General features: G+C 44.4%; 1 protein-coding gene across 2 annotated transcripts in view; it reads right to left on the bottom strand.

Moving 5' to 3' along the window:
* Nucleotides 1-20586, bottom strand: part of angpt1 (angiopoietin 1) — a 67877-nt gene that overhangs the window by 6630 nt on the left and 40661 nt on the right. For both annotated transcript variants that reach the window (XM_021571818.3, XM_021571817.3), the window contains exon 8: nucleotides 1120-1250. In XM_021571818.3, coding sequence (XP_021427493.2) covers nucleotides 1120-1250 — 131 coding nt within the window. The remainder of the gene's footprint in view (nucleotides 1-1119; nucleotides 1251-20586) is intronic.

The following is a 20586-nucleotide window of genomic DNA, read 5'->3' on the forward strand; positions in this document are numbered from 1 at the left end:
GTGTGTCATATCAAGAAGTTGATTAAACACCATGATCATTACACATGGTGTAATACACTCTTCAAATGTACAGTTTTGTCACACAACACAATGCCACAGATGTCTCAAGTTTTGAGGGAGTGCACAACTGGCATGCTGACTGCAGGAATGTCCACCAGAGCTGTTACCAGAGAATAGAGTGTTAATTTCTCTACCATAAGCTGCCTCCAACATCGTTTAAGAGAATTTGGCAGTATATCCAACTGGCCTCACAATGTGCAGACCATGTGTAACCACGTCCAGGACCTCCACATCTGGCTTCTTCACCTGTGGGATTAACTGAGACCAGCCACCTGGACAGCTGATGAAACTGAGGAGTATTTCTGTCTGTTTTAAAGCCCTTTTGTGGAGAAAAACTAATTCTGATTGGCTGGGCCTGGCTCCCCAGTGGGTGGGCCTGGCTCCCAAGTAGATGGGCCTATGTCCTCCCAGGCCCACCCATGGCTGCGCACCTGCCCTGTCATGTGAAATACATAGATTAGGGCCTAATTAATTAATTTCCTTATATGAACTCTATTTCAGTAAAATATTTAAAATAGTTGCATGTTGCATTTAGATATTTGTTCAGTATAGTTCAACTAGTAATTTAACTACATTTAACTACATGCAGTAGCTTGGTGGTAGTTGAACTCAATTCAAATCTTGGTAGTGTTTTCAGTAGTTAATTAAAAATGTTTTGCCGTGTAGCAGTGTAGCTAACTACTGGAACTATACACATTTATTATTTTGCCAAAAATAAAATAAAATATGGGTAAAGAATGGGTAAATAATGTTTTTTTATTTCCGCATCAGACCTGCCTAATTCTCACTTCAAACATAGTTGTTGTGTTTAATAGGCTAAATTACACATTCTGTTAACATATGACCCCCGAGTGATATGGTCTTGCAATTTGTAGTCTGACATTCAGATATAGATATGACAATATATCACTAAGTATTTTGTAGTTGCATTTTCAATGTAACTTTACGGTTAGCTTAGCCTTTGCTTAACTTCTTCCATTGTGAAGTCATTGGTAGCTTGGTGAACTATATATTTCCACAGTGCAGTGTGGTGCATTATGGGGACACCCTGGTACTTACCCCCTGTGAGCATGAGGGCACACTTGCAGATGCAGTTGTCGTTGTCCATGTCTTTGGTGCTGAAGTCTGCCCCGTGGATCACCAGACTGCTCTGCCTGCCTGCTGTCCCACTGTGACTCTTCAGGAACAGTCTGAGAGGAAAGAAAAAGGGGACAAAATAGAAGAGGGCGATTATAGAGGGAGAGAAGAAGACATAACACACTGTAAGAGACCTCCCGAGAAAGTTATATTTTCAGCAGTGATTGCCTGTGCAAATCTGTTCTGCAAACAGTCTCTCCGCCTGGGTCAACATGAATGAAATAAAGAGAGAGAAGTGTAGACAAAGTTGTCTGGGAAGCACCTGCAAGCCTCAGAGCAGCGATTTACAGTATAACAGGAGCAGAGAGACCCACCACCAGGTCGTTAAGGTCTGACCCAGGTACAGCCCAATGAGGCACCGTCATGTAGGCTACATAACTCCCCTCCCACTGGTCCTAGTCCTCAGATACACAGTGTCCCTCCTTGTGTGTATGCAATGCACTATGCCCACTGTCTTCCCTCCTGTGGTCATACAGTACGGTGTGATACACTCTTCTCTGTCAGAATGATCAGAGGCCTGCTGCGCTTACTATGGCAGGCCTTTTGGTGGAGATAAAGCATATTAACCCAAAGACGTTGTATGTTACAGTATTGCAGGCCTGCTGCCTGCAGGGCTGCTCAGTCTAACCTACACATGTGGTACCTGTAAATCAACCAAGGCCCCAGCTGTACTGCTGTGGTGAAAGACATAGTGAACCAGCGGGCACATACAGGAAGGGCAGGGTGGACCAGTATCATGGAACCCCTGTCTAGGGGCACCGTGGCTGGGGTGGTTTGAGATGGATCTCTCTGGAAGGTTGGTTGGGTGGAGGGGTAACGTAATGTTGTTTTCTCACGCCGTGTCGCTAGAATAGTGTGTTTTGTGGATTTCTATTTTTAGGTTGAGTGACTGGTATTGCAAGGTCACAAGACATTGTCTATTGACGAGGTGATTTGGCAAGTGTAATCTCACATCTCAATGTCATTAGGATGCTTGACATCAACTAATGTTGGAAGCTGGTTGAATATTTATTCCATGATCAAAAAGAGTCAATGACTCCAAACCATACGCCTTGGTGTCTTCCTCATCGATCCGCCCACTCCATGACTACCTTTCTAAGATCCAATCATCACTATCTTTCTCACCACTCAACCCCTAACAATTCTCCCCAACTGGGAATTGAATAGGGTCTAAGAGAGTCAAAGGGTGGGTACTTTGAAGAATTTTGATTTGTTTAACACTTTTTTGGTTACTACATGATTCCATATGTGTTATTTCATAGTTTTGATGTCTTCACTATTATTCTACAATGTAGAAAATAGTTTTAAAAAAACGAGTAGGTATGCCCAAACACACTTGAGTGTGTCATTGTGAATTGTGAAATCACTCTTGGTAAGAGAGCAGAAATGCTGTAGTGTCAATCCTCTCTTTCCTGCTGTGACCTGCATCATTAGGAGCTCATTCTGTGGCCTACCTTTCTCTAACCCACATTATCACACGCCTAAGAGTTTTCTCTCACCAAAGATGGACTCTCAGAGCCAAGAAACTCTGTCAGAGGACCATGCCAATGTGTCTGCTCTGCGCTCTGAAACATGTTCTGTTAAGCAAAATCATTTCCTGAAACACATTGCCGTCAATCAGAATGGACAGGGGAGTAGGCGGGTAACAAGTCTTAGTCAAGTTGTGTTTTTTCCTATGAGAAAGGTTGGAAAGGCTTTTAAAAATAGATATTTATATAAAGTACCAATCAAAAGTTTGGACACACCTACTCATTTAATGTTTTTTCTTTATTTTTTACTATTTTCTACATTGTAGAATAATAGTGAAGACAAAACTATGAAATAACACATATGGAATCATGTAGTAACCAAAAAAGTGTTAAACAAATCAAAATATATTTTATATTTGATTTTATATTTGCATTGAGGACAGCGTTGCAAACCCTTGGCATTCTCTCAACCAGCTTCATGAGGTAGCCACCTGGAATGAATTTCCCATTGCCCATTGAAAGTGAGGGGGGTGAAGTGTAGCCTACAAAATATGTGTACAATTAATCAATGCAAAGATATTACATTCTGATGTCCCTCAAACTGTAATTGACTGACACATCTGCTTGTAGCTGTGTGGTTTCAGGTTAGATTCATGAAGTGGAGACACTGGTCAGTGGTGTGTATTCTTGGAGCAAGTCTTTTAACATGAACATGACTCCTGTATTTAGACAGCTGTGTAAATGAATGATTTGTATGGAGCGAAAGAGGAAAGAAGTGACTATATCACTGTTGGGAATTCAACTAAGCCACTAAACCAATACTGTATTATGTAGTGGAGAGTCATAGCTCTAACCAGTGGTTTTATCTGAATCAAAGGTGGGTTGGATGAATAGAACATGCTGAAATTAGACATGGTAGTGGGGTGATGAAATACTGTAGGGAGTTGCGTGTGTGTGTGTGTATGCACTTGTTTTCCTGCATTATCTGGACCCCAATATCGTAACATTTCACCTTCATGTCCTGAAAAGTTTTTAAACATTTTTTTTCAGGTCCTGAATTTGTTCAAATGTAGTTTAAGCTTAAGAGTTAGGGTTTTGGGGTCAAGGTTTAGGGTTAGGTTTAGGGTTTTTGGGGTTAGGGAAAATATGATAATAAAAAAAAATGTACACTCCAAAAAGTCCTGAAATTTCACGAAAACAAAGCTGTGTGTGTGTGTGTGTGTGTGTGGGTGGGTGTGTGGGTAGTGGAAGGGTGGGGGTAGTGAGTCTTCATCTGTGACACGCGCTGAAGAACAACTCTGACCCTTTAAGATTACAGAAGTTCTTGCAGATACTCTATTGTAGGCCTACTGTCATGTTGTCTTGTCTCTGTCCTTTCCCTTCACCCTGTCTCCCTCTGCTGGTCGTTGTTATGTTACCTTTTCTCCCCCTCTTTTCCCCAGCTGTGCCTTGTCTCCTCCTAATTACCCATTCACCCCGTTCCCCACCTGTTCCCTTTTTCCCTCTGATTAGGTCCCTATATCTGTCTCTGTTTCTGCTCCTGTCCTTGTCGGATTCTTGTTTGTTTGTTTATGTGTCTCATGCCTGAACCAGACTATCATCGTGTGTGCTGCAACCTTGTCCTGTCCTGTCGGAATCTACCTGTCCATCTGAGCCCACGTATGTTCGTCATTAAAGTACTCTGTTTGTTAATTCGCTTTTGGGTCCTCATTCACGCACCATAACAGAAGAATCCGACCAAGAATGGACCCAGCGACTTCGGATCCTCTCCACTCAGCCGTCGAGATCCAGGGAGCGATGCTAGGCAGACACAAGCAGGAATTGTCTGCTGCTCGACATGCCGTTGAGACCCTGGCCACCCAAGTCTCCAACCTCACAGAACAGGTTCACCATCTCCGCCTCGATCCACCGGCCACTTCCAGGGCTTTCGAATCTCCGGAGCCCAGAATCAATAACCCGCCGTGTTACTCTGGGGAGCCCACTGAATGCCGCTCGTTCCTCACCCAGTGTGATATTGTGTTTTCTCTCCAGCCCAACACTTACTCCAGGAGCACTGCTCGTGTCGCCTACGTCATATCTCTCCTTATTGGACGGGCTCGTGAGTGGGGCACGGCAATCTGGGAGGCAAGGGCTGAGTGTATTAACCAGTATCAAGACTTTAAGGAGGAGATGATACGGGTTTTTGATCGATCTGTTTTTGGGGAGGAGGCTTCCAGGGCCCTGTCTTCCCTATGTCAAGGCAATCGATCCATAACAGACTACTCTATTGAGTTTCGCACTCTTGCTGTCTCCAGTGGCTGGAACGAGCCGGCCTTGCTCGCTCGTCTTCTGGAGGGTTTCCGCGCAGAGGTAAAGGATGAGATTCTCTCCCGGGAGGTTCCTTCCAGCGTGGATTCCTTGATTGAACTCGCTATTCGCATTGAGCGACGGGTTGATCTTCGTCACCGAGCTCGTGGAAAGGAGCTCGCGCTCTCCGTCGCCTCCCTCTCCGCATCACTACCATCTTCCTCTGCCGGCTCGGGTGCTGAGCCCATGCAGCTGGGAGGTATCCGCATCTCGACTAAGGAGAGGGAACGGAGAATCACCAACCGCCTCTGTCTCTATTGCGGTTCCGCTGGTCATTTTGCCACTTCATGTCCAGTAAAAGGCCAGAGCTCGTCAGTAAGCGGAGGGCTACTGGTGAGCGCTACTACTCCTGTCTCTCCTTCAAGATCCTGCACTACCTTGTCGGTCCATCTACGCTGGACCGGTTCGTCAGCTTCCTGCAGTGCCTTAATAGACTCTGGGGCGGAGGGCTGTTTTATGGACGAGACCTGGGCTCGGGAACATGACATTCCTCTCAGACAGTTAAAGGAGCCCACGGCCTTGTTCGCCCTGGATGGTAGTCCTCTCCCCAGGATTCAGCGTGAGACGCTACCTTTAACCCTCACTGTTTCTGGTAATCATAGTGAAACCATTTCTTTTTTAATTTTTCGTTCACCTTTTACACCTGTTGTTTTGGGCCATCCCTGGCTAGTTTGTCATAATCCTTCCATTAATTGGTCTAGTAATTCTATCCTCTCCTGGAACGTCTCTTGTCATGTGAAATGTTTAATGTCTGCTATCCCTCCTGTTTCCTCTGTCTCTTCTTCACAGGAGGAGCCTGGTGATTTGACAGGGGTGCCGGAGGAATATCACAATCTGCGCACGGTGTTCAGTCGGTCCAGGGCCACCTCTCTTCCTCCACACCGGTCGTATGATTGTAGTATTGATCTCCTTCCGGGAACCACCCCCCCCCGGGGTAGACTATACTCTCTGTCGGCTCCCGAACGTAAGGCTCTCGAAGATTATTTGTCTGTAGCTCTTGACGCCGGTACCATAGTCCCCTCCTCCTCTCCCGCCGGAGCGGGGTTTTTTTTTGTCAAGAAGAAGGACGGGTCTCTGCGCCCCTGCATAGATTATCGAGGGCTGAATGACATAACAGTGAAGAATCGTTATCCGCTTCCTCTTATGTCTTCAGCCTTCGAGATCCTGCAGGGAGCCAGGTTTTTCACTAAGTTGGACCTTCGTAACGCTTACCATCTCGTGCGCATCAGGGAGGGGGACGAGTGGAAGACGGCGTTTAACACTCCGTTAGGGCACTTTGAATACCGGGTTCTTCCTTTCGGCCTCGCTAACGCTCCAGCTGTCTTTCAGGCATTAGTCAATGATGTCCTGAGAGACATGCTGAACATCTTTGTTTTCGTTTACCTTGACGATATCCTGATTTTTTCACCGTCACTCCAGATTCATGTTCAGCACGTTCGACGTGTCCTCCAGCGCCTTTTAGAGAATTGTCTTTTCGTGAAGGCTGAGAAGTGCACTTTTCATGCCTCCTCCGTCACATTTCTCGGTTCTGTTATTTCCGCTGAAGGCATTAAGATGGATCCCGCTAAGGTCCAAGCTGTCATTGATTGGCCCGTCCCTAAGTCACGTGTCGAGCTGCAGCGCTTTCTCGGCTTCGCGAACTTCTATCGTCGTTTCATCCGTAATTTCGGTCAGGTGGCAGCTCCTCTCACAGCCCTTACTTCTGTCAAGACGTGCTTTAAGTGGTCCGTTTCCGCCCAGGGAGCTTTTGATCTCCTCAAGAATCGTTTTACATCCGCTCCTATCCTTGTTACACCTGACGTCTCTAGACAGTTCGTTGTCGAGGTTGACGCGTCAGAGGTGGGAGTGGGAGCCATCCTTTCTCAGCGCTCCCTCTCTGACGACAAGGTCCACCCATGCGCGTATTTTTCTCATCGCCTGTCGCCGTCGGAACGTAACTATGATGTGGGTAACCGCGAACTGCTCGCCATCCGGTTAGCCCTAGGCGAATGGCGACAGTGGTTGGAGGGGGCGACCGTTCCTTTTGTCGTTTGGACTGACCATAGGAACCTTGAGTACATCCGTTCTGCCAAACGACTTAATGCGCGTCAGGCGCGTTGGGCGCTGTTTTTCGCTCGTTTCGAGTTCGTGATTTCTTATCGTCCGGGCTCTAAGAACACCAAGCCTGATGCTTTGTCTCGTCTCTTCAGTTCTTCAGTAGCCTCCACTGACCCCGAGGGGATTCTCCCTGAGGGGCGTGTTGTCGGGTTGACTGTCTGGGGAATTGAGAGGCAGGTAAAGCAAGCACTCACTCAAACTCCGTCGCCGCGCGCTTGTCCTAGGAACCTTCTTTTCGTTCCCGTTCCTACTCGTCTGGCCGTTCTTCAGTGGGCTCACTCTGCCAAGTTAGCCGGTCACCCTGGCGTTCGGGGTACGCTTGCTTCCATTCGCCAGCGTTTCTGGTGGCCCACCCGGGAGCATGACACGCGTCGTTTCGTGGCTGCTTGTTCGGTCTGCGCGCAGACTAAGTCCGGTAACTCTCCTCCTGCCGGCCGTCTCAGGCCGCTTCCTATTCCCTCTCGACCGTGGTCTCACATCGCCTTAGATTTTGTCACCGGACTGCCTTCGTCAGCGGGGAAGACTGTTATTCTTACGGTTGTCGATAGGTTCTCTAAGGCGGCTCATTTCATTCCCCTTGCTAAGCTTCCTTCTGCTAAAGAGACGGCACAAATCATCATCGAGAATGTTTTCAGAATTCATGGCCTTCCGTCAGACGTCGTTTCGGACAGAGGTCCGCAATTCACGTCTCAATTTTGGAGGGAGTTTTGCCGTTTGATTGGGGCTTCCGTCAGTCTCTCTTCCGGCTTTCACCCCCAGTCTAACGGTCAAGCAGAACGGGCCAATCAGACTATTGGTCGCATCTTACGCAGTCTTTCTTTTCGCAACCCTGCGTCTTGGTCAGAACAGCTCCCCTGGGCAGAATACGCCCACAACTCGCTTCCTTCGTCTGCGACCGGGCTATCTCCTTTTCAGAGTAGCCTCGGGTACCAGCCTCCGTTGTTCTCATCTCAGTTCGCCGAGTCCAGCGTCCCCTCCGCTCAGGCTTTTGTCCAACGTTGCGAGCGCACCTGGAAGAGGGTCAGGTCTGCACTTTGCCGTTATAGGGCGCAGACTGTGAGAGCTGCTAATAAGCGTAGAACGGAGAGCCCTAGATATTGTCGCGGTCAGAGAGTTTGGCTCTCCACTCAGAACCTTCCCCTTAAGACGGCTTCTCGCAAGTTGACCCCGCGGTTCATTGGTCCATTCCGTATCTCTCAAATCATTAACCCTGTCGCAGTGCGACTTCTTCTGCCGCGATATCTTCGTCGCGTCCACCCGGTCTTCCATGTCTCCTGTGTCAAGCCCGTTCTTCGCGCCCCCGCTCGTCTTCCCCCCCCCCCCCCCATCCTTGTCGAGGGCGCACCCATCTACAGGGTCCGTAGGATTTTGGACATGCGTCCTCGGGGCCGTGGTCATCAGTACCTAGTAGATTGGGAGGGGTACGGTCCTGAGGAGAGGAGTTGGGTTCCCTCTCGGGACGTGCTGGACCGTGCGCTGATCGATGATTTCCTCCGTTGCCGCCAGGCTTCCTCCTCGAGTGCGCCAGGAGGCGCTCGGTGAGTGGGGGGGTACTGTCATGTTGTCTTGTCTCTGTCCTTTCCCTTCACCCTGTCTCCCTCTGCTGGTCGTTGTTATGTTACCTTTTCTCCCCCTCTTTTCCCCAGCTGTGCCTTGTCTCCTCCTAATTACCCATTCACCCCGTTCCCCACCTGTTCCCTTTTTCCCTCTGATTAGGTCCCTATATCTGTCTCTGTTTCTGCTCCTGTCCTTGTCGGATTCTTGTTTGTTTGTTTATGTGTCTCATGCCTGAACCAGACTATCATCGTGTGTGCTGCAACCTTGTCCTGTCCTGTCGGAATCTACCTGTCCATCTGAGCCCACGTATGTTCGTCATTAAAGTACTCTGTTTGTTAATTCGCTTTTGGGTCCTCATTCACGCACCATAACACCTACACCTCTCATATCACAAAACACAGCTTGAGTTCCTGGCAGTTGAACTTCTGTTAATTCCTGACCCACACGGTCCAGGATGTAGCCTGCTACTGCTCCGATAAAGAACAGACACAAGCTGTGTATTTAGAAGACATTTACACAGCCTTTCGACCGCACAGAGAAACATCGCCAAGACACATCATAAAGAGGGATTCTCCGCATGACACTCGTCCGACCTTAAAATAGTTTTTGTCTGTATTTACTGGGTGTGTTGTGTATTTACCAGACAATTTACCTCAGATAATCCACCTCAATTGACATCTGCATCCTGTCATGTCAAGTCCATTATGTGCTTAACTGATAAGTAGGGTGATCCGAGGCAGCAGTCTTCAAGAGGAAAATAAGTTTTTTCCCCTGCATGAGTACAGTTGTTCTGCTGTCTCTGTTTCTCGGCAGAAACGTTTAGCGTGTCATGTAACGGGCTGTATTTCATCTCCAGGGTCAAACATCTGCGCAACCGATGCGGACCCTTACAGACTTTGAAGGCCAACTGTGCCGATCTGATTGGCTCTTGTTGGAATAACTCGAGCAAATTAGATTGGCCAAGGCTCATTAATAAACACAATGTTGGATTGTGGGGGATTGTTTTGAGCTTTCTCAATGACAGCCTGAAGGAAGAAGTGTTGGTGTCCTGGCATGTCATTCTGCTAATATCCAAAGGGGATGCTGGTTTGTTAGTGTTATTTCTTTGCCGGATGTTGGATATATAAAACATTTATACAAATGCCAATAGTATTAATACTACGCATCATTATTACTGCTTTGTTGTAGATTTGATTTCAATCGCAATAAGGACAGGACAAGAGGGAGTACAAGAGTACTATTGCAGAGTACAAGAGGGAAATGACCGAAATTGGGATCAGTCGAGTATCATTGTTTTATGATAATACATGATCATTTGAAACTTGAACAATTGTCAAGCTTTCCCAAAATATATCCTTGGCAAACGGATGAAATGACATCTATTTTCAAATAGAGGATTCTATTGTGCTAAACTACACGGTATGCGTCGACTAGTCCACTGCACTCTTTAACAGCCCACTCCAATATGCATGAGGGAATGCATGAGGGCATCACTATCATTAGCGCAAAGCTTGCAAACTTACAACACCACTTACAACACAGTGACGGTCGGCGCTGTTTAAGATTAGGGAAGACATCTTTTTTTTTTTTTTGGCGCTTGGCCTTATTTATATTAATCAATCAAATGTATTTATAAAGCCCTTTTTACATCAGCCGATGTCACAAAGTGCTTATTCAGAAACCCAGCCAAAAACCCCAAACAGCAAGCAATGCAGGTATAGAAGCACAGAGGCTATGACAACTCTGTAGAAAGAAAGGAACCTAGGAAGATACCTAGAGAGGAACCAGGCTCTGATGAGTGGGCAGTCCTCTTCTGGCTGTGCCAGGTGGGGATTATATGGGTACATGGCCATTAAGGTCAGATTGTTCCTCAAGAGGTTCAAACGTTCATAGATGATCAGCAGGGTCAAATAATGGTCACAGTGGTTGTAGAGGGTGCAACAGGTCAGTACCTCAGGAGTAAATGTCAGTTGGCACATAGCCAAGCATTCAAAGGTCGAGACAGCAGATGTGTGTGTGTGTGTGTGTGTGTGTGTGTGTGTGTGTGTGTGTGTGTGGGTGGGGGGGGGGGGGGGTGGAGTGAGTTAAAAACAGCAGGTACGGTACAAGATAGCACGTCCAGTGAACATCAGGTTTCCATAGCCGCAAGCAGAACAATTGAAACTGGAGGTGGACTGGGAACAGTAGGCAAAATTAAGAGGGGATAATAGACCAAACTATTAGGGTGATGCACATGGGCTACTAACAGCTTATTACACAACATACACTTAGTATTACTTTCTTAGCTGCAGTATAATACCTCCTTGGCATATTACATAATTTATGCAGCAGCATACAAGACATTTTTGGACTCACCTTGTTGTGCTCACTTGAACAGGAAGGTGGCGCGGCGGGCCTTTGTGTGCAAATTTTGTCATCAAAGTCTGGCATTCTCTGGATTTATGGTGCTTTCAAAACAACTGGGAATTCGAAGAAAAAAAAAGGTCAAATCCTGACGACGTCATTGATCTTCAGGTCGGAGCTCTAGAAAGAGGCCAGATTTACAATTCCGAGTTGGATGACGGTTCAAAACGTGTTTTCCCAGTCGGAGCTTGTTTATTCCCAACTTCCCAGTTGTCTTGAACTCACTGAAGTCAAGTTCTCTCATTTCTGAGTTAACAGTTGTTTTGAGCATGGCCCAAATCATGATTCATTGACAGCATGGCCAATGTTGAATGTTTATCATTTTAAACTTGGAAAAGAGCTTAATCCCATATTTGGGACCACACAGCCACTCCACTGACTAGCAGGCTAGTGATTGCTTTGCAATGCTTGCAGTTAGTCACTGATTCCAAACCACTTATTGTTGAATTTGTGATTTCCAACTTGTTGTGTAATGTTTATGTCCAATGGCCGATGAGCACCAATACGTTTTCTCTATAATTTCTCTTCATTATTTCTCTTCATATGACAAGGATTAAAAAGGATTTGCCAGTAGATTGTCGACTTTATTTATTAAACCTTTATTTAACTAGGCAAGTCGGTTAAGAACAAATTCTTATTTGCAATGACGGCCTACCAAAAGGCAAAAGGCCTCCTGCAGGGGACGGGGGCCTGGGATTAAAAATGAAAAATGAAAAACAAAAATATAAGACAACACACACATCACAACAAGAGAGACAACACAACACTACATAAAGAGAGACCTAAGACAACAACATGGCAAGGCAGCAACACATGACAACACACCATGGTAGCTACACAACATACAGTGGTTTGCTGCTTTACAACCTGGAACTAATGTGGGGGTTTGTATCATTTGATTTACACAACATGCCTACCACTTTGAAGATGCAAAATATTTTTTATTGTGAAACAAACAAGAAATAAGACAAAAAAACTGAACTTGAGCTTGCATAACTATTCACCCCCCAAAAAACAATACTATGTAGAGCCACCTTTCTCAGCAATTACAGCTGCATGTTTCTTGGGGTATGCCTCAATAAGCTTGGCACATGTGGCCACTGGGATTGTTGCCCATTCTTCAAGACAAAACTGCTCCAGCTCCTTCGGGTTGGATAGGTTCTGCTGGTATACAGCAATCTTTAAGTTATATCACAGATTCTCAATTGGATTGAGGTCTGGGCTTTGACTAGGCCATTCCAAGACATTGAAATGTTTCGCCTTAAACCACTCAACTGTTGCTTTAGCAGTATGCTTAGGGTCATTGTCCTGCTGGAAGGTGAACCTCCGTCCCAGTCTCAAATCTCTGGAAGACTGAAACAGGTTTCCCTCAAGGATTTCCCTGTATTTAGCGCCATCCATAATTTATTCAATTCTGACCAGTTTCCCAGTCCCTGCCAATGAAAAACATCCCCACAGCATGATGTTGCCACCACCAGGGATGGTATTCTTGGGGTGATGAGGTGTTGGCCTTGATGGCCAAAAAGCTCAATTTTACTCTCATCTGACCAGAGTACCTTCTTCCATATGTTTGGGGAGTCTCCCACATGTCTTTTGGCAAACACCAAACGGGTTTGCTTATTTTTTTCTTTAAGCAATGACTTTTTTTCTGGCCACTCTTCCGCAAAGCCCATCTCTGTGGAGTGTACGGCTTAAAGTGTTCCTATGGACAGATATTCCAACCTCCGCTGTGGAGCTTTGCAGCTCCTTAAGGGTTATCTTTGGCTTCTTTGTTGCCTCGCTGATTAATGCCCTCCTTGCCTGGTTCATGAGTTTTGGTGGGTGGCCCTCTCATGGCAGGTTTGTTGTGGTGCCATATTCTTTCCATTTTTTAATAATGGATTTAATGGCGCTCCATGGGATGTTCAAAGTTTCTGATATTTTTTTATAACCCAAACCTGATTTGTACTTCTCCACAACTTTGTCCCTGACCTGTTTGGAGAGCTCCTTGGTCTTCATGGTGCCACTTGCTTAATGGTGTTGCAGACTCTTGGGGCCTTTCAGAACAGGTATATATATATACTGAGATCATGTGACACTTAGATTGCACAGAGGTGCACTTTATTTAAATAATTATGTGACTTCTGAAGGTAATTGGTTGCACCAGATCTTATTTAGGGGCTTCATAGCAAAGGGGGTGAATACATATGCACGCACCACTTTTCCGTTTATTTATTATTATTATTTTTTAAACAAGTAATTTTTTTCATTTCACTTCACCAATTTGGACTATTTTGTGTATGTCCATTACATGACATCCAAATCCAAATCAATTTAAATTACAGGTTGTAATGCAACAAAATAGGAAAAATGCGAAGGAGGATGAATACCTTTGCAAGGCACTGTAACAACCTCATGGTAGCAACACAACATGGTAGCAGCACAAAACATGATACAAACATCATTGGGCACAGACAACAGCGCAAAGTGCAAGAAGGTTAGAGACAACAATACATCACACAAAGTAGCCACAATTGTCAGCAAGAGTGTCCATGGTTGAGTCTTTGAATGAAGAGATTGAGATAAAACTGTCCAGTTTGAGTGTTTGTTGCAGCTCATTCCAGTCGCTAGCAGCAGTGAACTGAAAAAAGGAGCGACCCAAGGATGTGTGCGCTTTGGGGACCTTTAACAGAATGTGACTGGAAGAATGGGTGTTGTATGTGGAGGATGAGGGCTACAGTAGATATCTCAGATAGGGGGGAGTGAGGCCTAAGAGGGATTTATAAATAAGCATCAACCAGTGGGTCTTGCAATGGGTATACAGAGATGACCAGTTTACAGAGGAGTATAGAGTGCACTGATGTCTCCTATAAGGAGCATTGGTGGCAAATCTGATGGTCGAATGGTAAAAACATCTAGCCGCTCGAGAGCACCCTTACCTGCCGCTCTAGAAATTATGTATCCATAATCTAACATGGGTAGGATGGTCATCTAAATCAGTGTTAGTTTGGCAGCTGGGGTGAAAGAGGAGCGATTACGAAACCAAGTCTAGATTGAACTTTAGCCTGCAGCTTTGATATGTGCTGAGAGAAGAACAGTGCACCATCTAGCCATACTCCCAAGTATTTGTATGAGGTGACTACCTCAAGCTCAAAACCCTCAGAGGTAGTAATAACACATGTGGGAGGAGGGGCATTCTTCTTACCAAACCACATGACCTTTGTTTTGGAGCTGTTCAGAACAAGGTTAAGGGTAGGGAAAGCTTGTTGGACACTAAGAACGCTTTGTTGTAGAGCATTTAACACAAAATCTGGGGAGGGGCCAGCTGAGTATAAGACTGTATCAACTGCATATAAATGGATGAGAGAGCTTCCTACTGCCTGAGCTATGTTGTTGATGTAAATTGAGAGGACCGTGGGGCCTAGGATCGAGCCTTGGGGTACTCCCTTGGTGACAGGCAGTGGCTGAGACAGCAGAGTTTCTGACTTTATGCACTGCACTCTTTGAGAGAGGTAGTTAGCAAACCAGCCCAAAGACCCCTTAGAGACACCAATACTCCTTAGCTGGTCCACAAGGAGGAATGGTCTACCGTATCAAAAGCTTTGACCAAGTCAATAAAAAATAACAGCACAATATTGCTTAGAATCAAGGGCAATGGTGACATCATTGAGGACCTTTAAAACTTCTTATGGAGGTGGTCCCTGCACAGGGATAGCTCAGCGGAAATTTTAGAGCGCCACCTATAGTACTTGAGTAAAGTACTCGATAAAACTCAAACTTTCATAAAAATACACATGCAAGGTACTGAATTAAAGCTACACTCGTTGTGAATCTAGCCACCAAGTCAGAGTTGTAAAATGCTTTTCGGCGAAAGCATGAGAAGCTATTATCTGATAGCATGCACCCCACAAAATACCAGCACGACACGTAAACAACAGATTTTGCGGTAGCCGGCACTACCCAAAACGCAGAAATAAAATATAAAACAGTCATTACCTTGGACGAGCTTCTTTGTTGGCACTCCTATATGTCCCATAAACATCACAATTGGGTCTTTTTCCCGATTAAATCCGTCATTGTATACCCAAAATGTCATTTGCTGAAGACCAGTCTGATGCTGAGAAAAGTCCATTTACAAGACGCAACGTCACTTTTTAAAATTACAAAAGTTGCCTATAAACTTTTTTCAAATCACTTCAAACGACTTTTCTAAACCAACTTTAGGTATTAATAAACGTTAATGATGTATCAAATTGATCACGGGGCGATCTGTATTCGATAGCAGCAAGTCTGGAAATCATCGTCCATTTTTTCAGTTTCACAACATAGTGTGGTGCGCCTCAAGAAAGGAGGGGTCTATTCGTGTTGTAACCAAGGATAAATGAATAAATACATTCTGATACTGATAGCAATGGCGACATCGTGTAGAAGCTGTAGGCGTTTACAGGTGATTCGCATATATTTTCTCTCGTCTTAAACAATTCATTGAATGGCGGACAAATATATATATATATTTTTGGTAAACAGTTTTACCAGGGATTTTTACTCCTAAACACGTTCTGTTATAGCCACAGACCCAATTTAACCAGTTTTAGAAACTTCAGAGTGTTTTCTATCCACACATACTTATCATATGCATATACTATATTCCTGGCATGAGTAGCAGGACTTTGAAATGTTGCGCGATTTTTAACAAAAAGCTGCGAAAATTCGCATCATCCATAACAGGTTGGTTTCAGTGACACATCCATAACCTGAGCGGAAACCAGATTGCATACCCGAGAGAATACTGTAGACATCAAGAAAGCCAGTCAGTTGATTATTGACAAGTTTTTCCAACACTTTTGATAAACAGGGCAAAATAGAAATAGGCCTTTAACAGTTAGCATCAGCTTGCTCTCCTCCTTTAAATAAAGGATGAACCGTGGCTACTTTCCTAGCAATGGGAACCTCCCCATAAAGGAGAGACAGGTTAAAACGGTTGGATATTGGCTTGGCAATTATAGGGGCAGCAACCTTAATGAAGAAAGGGTCTAAACCATCTGACCGAGATGTTTTTTTGGGGTCAAGTTTAATAAGGAGCTCCTTTAGCCCCTCGGACTCAGTGACTGTCTGCAGGCAGAAACTTTGCAGCGGGGCAGGGGAAAAGAGGGAGAGGCATCGGGGATAGTCGCATTAGAAGGGGTGGGAGATGAGGAAATGTTGGACGGGCAAGGAGGCATGGCTGAGTCAAGTAGGAATCCTGACTTAAATGAAGTGGTGATTGAAGAGCTCAGCCATGTGCTTCTTGTCAGTAACAACCACACCATCAACATTAAGGGAAATTAGCAGCTGTGAGGAGGAGTGTTTATTCTCCATGTCTTTAACCATTAAATGTCATGATGATGACTGCTAGCTAAGATTTTGAAAGTATGGTATTGACATGAGTACAATCAGTCCAATCAAAGTTACTATACATGTAACGTGATTTGACGTCATTTTATCTGTGGTCAATGACCTTGAGCCTTCTTGGATGGGCACTTCAAATGTAACTCTATGGCAGCACCCACGGGGCTAGAATTTTCTAGCTCTACCCTTAGACTTGGTGGTGACGTAGTGTCCCCATGAGTGACAGAACACTGAGCCAGTCACGGCGTAACACTCTGTATTCTCTGCTGGCTTGCCCCACCACAGAAAGCACTGAGCTAGGCTGAAACACCTGCATTTTGGAGCTGCCTTACTCAACGAAACAAAAAAGAGACCATGTGTGTATGCGGCTTTATTAACTCAATGATATATATTTTGTTTTACATTGTTTGCAAACTGATATGTGACACGTATTAACTTCTTGGTGACGGGGCAGTATTTTCACGTCCGGATGAAATGCATGCCCAAATTCAACTGCCTGCCACTCATCCCCACAAGATAAGATATGCATATTATTAGTAGATTTGGATAGAAAACACTCTGAAGTTTCTAAAACGGTTTGAATCATGTCTGTGAGTATAACAGAACTTATGTAGCAGGCGAAACCCAGAGGAAAAACCATTCAGATCTTTTTGTTTTTTGAGGTCACTCGCTTTTCAATGGTTTTTCATTGGGAATCCAGATTTCTAAGGGACCTTCTTGCAGTTCCTACCGCTTCCACTGGATGTCACCAGTCTTTAGAAATTGGTTGAGGTTATTCCTTTATGTAATGAAGAAGTAGCCCTGTTCAAAAAGAGGGTCACTTCAAGTGTACTGTTAGAGGCGCGTGACCAGAAAGGCAGCGTCAGTTTGTTTTCTTCCTGTATTGAACACAGATCATCCCGTCTTCAAGTATTACAAAAGTAGTTTGAAATGTTTTGGCAAAGTTTACAGGTAACTTTTGAGATATTTTGTAGTCACGTTGAGCAAGTTGGAACCAATGTTTTCTGGATCAAACGAGCCAAATAAATGGACATTTTGGATATATATCGACGGAATTAATCGAACAAAAGAACCATTTGTGATGTTTATGGGACATATTGGAGTGCCAACAGAAGAAGCTCGTCAAAGGTAAGGCATGATTTATATTTCTGCGTTTTGTGTTGCTCCTGCAGGGTTGAAATATGTTTTCTCTCTTTTGTTTACGGACGTGCTATCCCCAGATAATAGCATTGTTTGCTTTCGCCGAAAAGCCTTTTTGAAATCTGACATGTTGGCTGTATTCACAACACGTGTAGCTTTAATTTGGTATCTTACATGTGTGATTTCATGCAAGTTAAATTTTTATGGTAATTTATTTGAATTTGGCGCTCTGCATTTTCTCTGGCTTTTGGCCAGGTGGGACACTAGCATGCAAAACAGGCAAGCCCCCAAAAAATGTTGGGCTCAAAATTTGAGCCTTTTGCCCTCATAGTCAACATAGCTACTAGAAGTAACACATTAGTATTCCCGCTACAATCACGTAGTACAGTGTACAGTAAGTCATTTAGCAGTTACAACGGCAGGCCCCGGTGACAATAAATTAATTTAAAAAAAGCTTACCTTGACTTGGAAGAGTTCCAGTGTTGGATAGCCTCTGTTTGAGCCGGGTGTTTGATTAGGCTACTTTAGCTAGCTGCATTAGTAAAAGTAAAAGTAAAAGTGATTTTAAAAATAACAATTTTTTAGCTAGCTCTTTCTCTTTCTTTCTGCTACTTCTCCTTCATGTTTTAATAAATTAATTTGATCAGAACTTATATCTTTCTCTCTCTTGGAGTCAATTACTCACCACATTTTATGCACTGCAGTGCTAGCTATCTTTAGCTTAAGCTTTCAGTACTAGATTAATTCTCTGATCCTTTGATTGGGTGGACAAGATGTCAGTTCATGCTGCAAAAGCTGTGATAGGTTGGACGACGTCCTCCGGAAGTAGTAATAATTACAATGTATGTCTATGGAAGGGGGTGAGAACCATGAGCCTTTTGTAGTTAAGTCAATGTACCCGGAGGAGGATGGAAATGTAGACCTTCATTGCAAAACAGTGTGTTTTAATCAGCTATATGGTGACGTGAATATATTTACTATAGTTTTATCTAAAAAGGACAACTTTTTTAATATAAAATCAAATTTATCGAGTAGGATGAGGAGCCTCCACTGTCAATAACACTTTACAGCTAGGCTGCGAGGCTATATTGGTCATACAAACTATGTAGATGTTGCTCATTCTAGGCTGAATTACATCGTGATGTAGTATCAAGATAGAATTGTTTCCATCAATCTCACTTCTCTTTTGTTTCAACCACTTGAGTAAGGCCTACCTAATACCTGCATGTATGCAACATAAAACAACATAGTAATTGAGTTCCTGTATCTGTAAGGCTGTATCAAACCACCCAGGCTCAGCCAGCGACAGTTAAAGTTAACAGAGACCTCCACTCCCCAAAGTACCATAAGTCCTGTGTGCCATAGGGGTCCATACATCAGGGGTTCTCAGTGAAGGTGGCATTCATCCCTAAACACTGCAAAATAAAGAAAATCATAAATATGTCTTTCTCCTCCGCACCAGTGAGATGTATCAGACTGTGGCTAAACACACTGTGGAATGGCCCCCACTGACACTTCCACAGCCCGTCTGTTATCTGCTTGCCATGTCCCATTTCAAAAGGCCCCGTGTTATCCCAAATGGGGGATATTGCTGTTTTACTTTATTTTATGTACTTACATTCTGAAGGGATTCCCCCAGAGATGTTTTAAGCACATTTTAACATGTAATCTACAGGTGTACGTTTGTTACAGTATGTCTGCCTGTACAAAAGTTTATTTTGTATGTGTGTGACATAGAAAGAATTGTGTCAGTCTTTCAAATTGACTTCTTTCCTCTCTTGACTGACACAGTTCAACCTAGCATGCTGGCTTCATTCCTTTTATCCCAGTCTGAGAAGGAGTTTGGAGACGACCAAACCTGCTGAGGTCCAGGCAGCACATGCTGTCGCACACCTGGCAGTCATTAGCCTGCTGAACTGCAGCCTAATTGGCTCAAAGCAGAGGTTAATCACCATGCCCAATGGACCACGTCCTACCCAGAGGTGTCTGGCTGTAGCCCATTCGCTCGCCTGCCGCTGGGTGTCATCACAGAGACAGACGAACATATGGACACACACACGTATGTGCACACACACTCACCATTTTTTACTTTACAAGTTGCCAATGATTATCATCACTGAGGTAGATCATACTGTATGCATCCCTGTTAATTTCTTTAAACTAAAACCTTAAGCCGCAACCCAACAAAAGGTTAATAAAATATCAGAATAATACTACCGCCTCTCACCTAAATCATCTTTAGATTTTAGCTTCACAACATAACGTTGTATTCAGATACCTTAGCATTTGATTTACGGACAGACAGTATTCAGCGTTGCTGCCTCCCCACTGCACTGTGGTTATCAGTCAGAATGCAGTGCGGATGCGTGTTGGATGAGTAAACCGAGCTTCAGGAGTTAGGGGTATCAGGGATCCCATCTCAGTGTAAGGCTAGGACAGAGGGGTTACAGCCGAGCTAGAGAATCCCTCCTTTGCCAAGTCCTTCTCCAAATCCCCCACGTCAAATACATCTGAGGGTACTGTCTGATTCCCCATTACCATATGGAGAAATCCCAGGATTTAGGGAGCTTGGCTTGAAGAGGAAGGATATTTAATAACGATTTAACAGTCAGTTGAAGAGTAAACATGATAGGGCCTTTCTCCAACGGAGAGGATTTCGGCACACATGCGGAGGAGAGCGTGGAGCTGTAAACCTCACTCGTGTCCGTGCATGTGTTCAGTAACTCCCACACTGCTTTTTAACATAGTTCGATTTCAAAATGTTCCAGAGATGATGGTTTTATTCAATACTTAAATCCTCACATGCAACGTTAAAGCACAACTGCAATAAAATACACACATTTACAGACCCAAATACAGCATGGTGCATGCAAGCAGAAACTAACATGAAATTTGAATCCTTGCAAAGATTCTATTCATAATGTAGTAAAGTAAATAATCATAACTTACACTGTAGTTAGTACACCTAAGGGCATTTGAAAGTTAAGGAAACTCTAAATAGCTTATAAAG

This window comes from Oncorhynchus mykiss, chromosome 18 (assembly GCF_057628025.1).
Source record: "Oncorhynchus mykiss isolate SJ-2025 chromosome 18, ASM5762802v1, whole genome shotgun sequence".
NCBI classification, from domain to species: domain Eukaryota; kingdom Metazoa; phylum Chordata; class Actinopteri; order Salmoniformes; family Salmonidae; genus Oncorhynchus; species Oncorhynchus mykiss.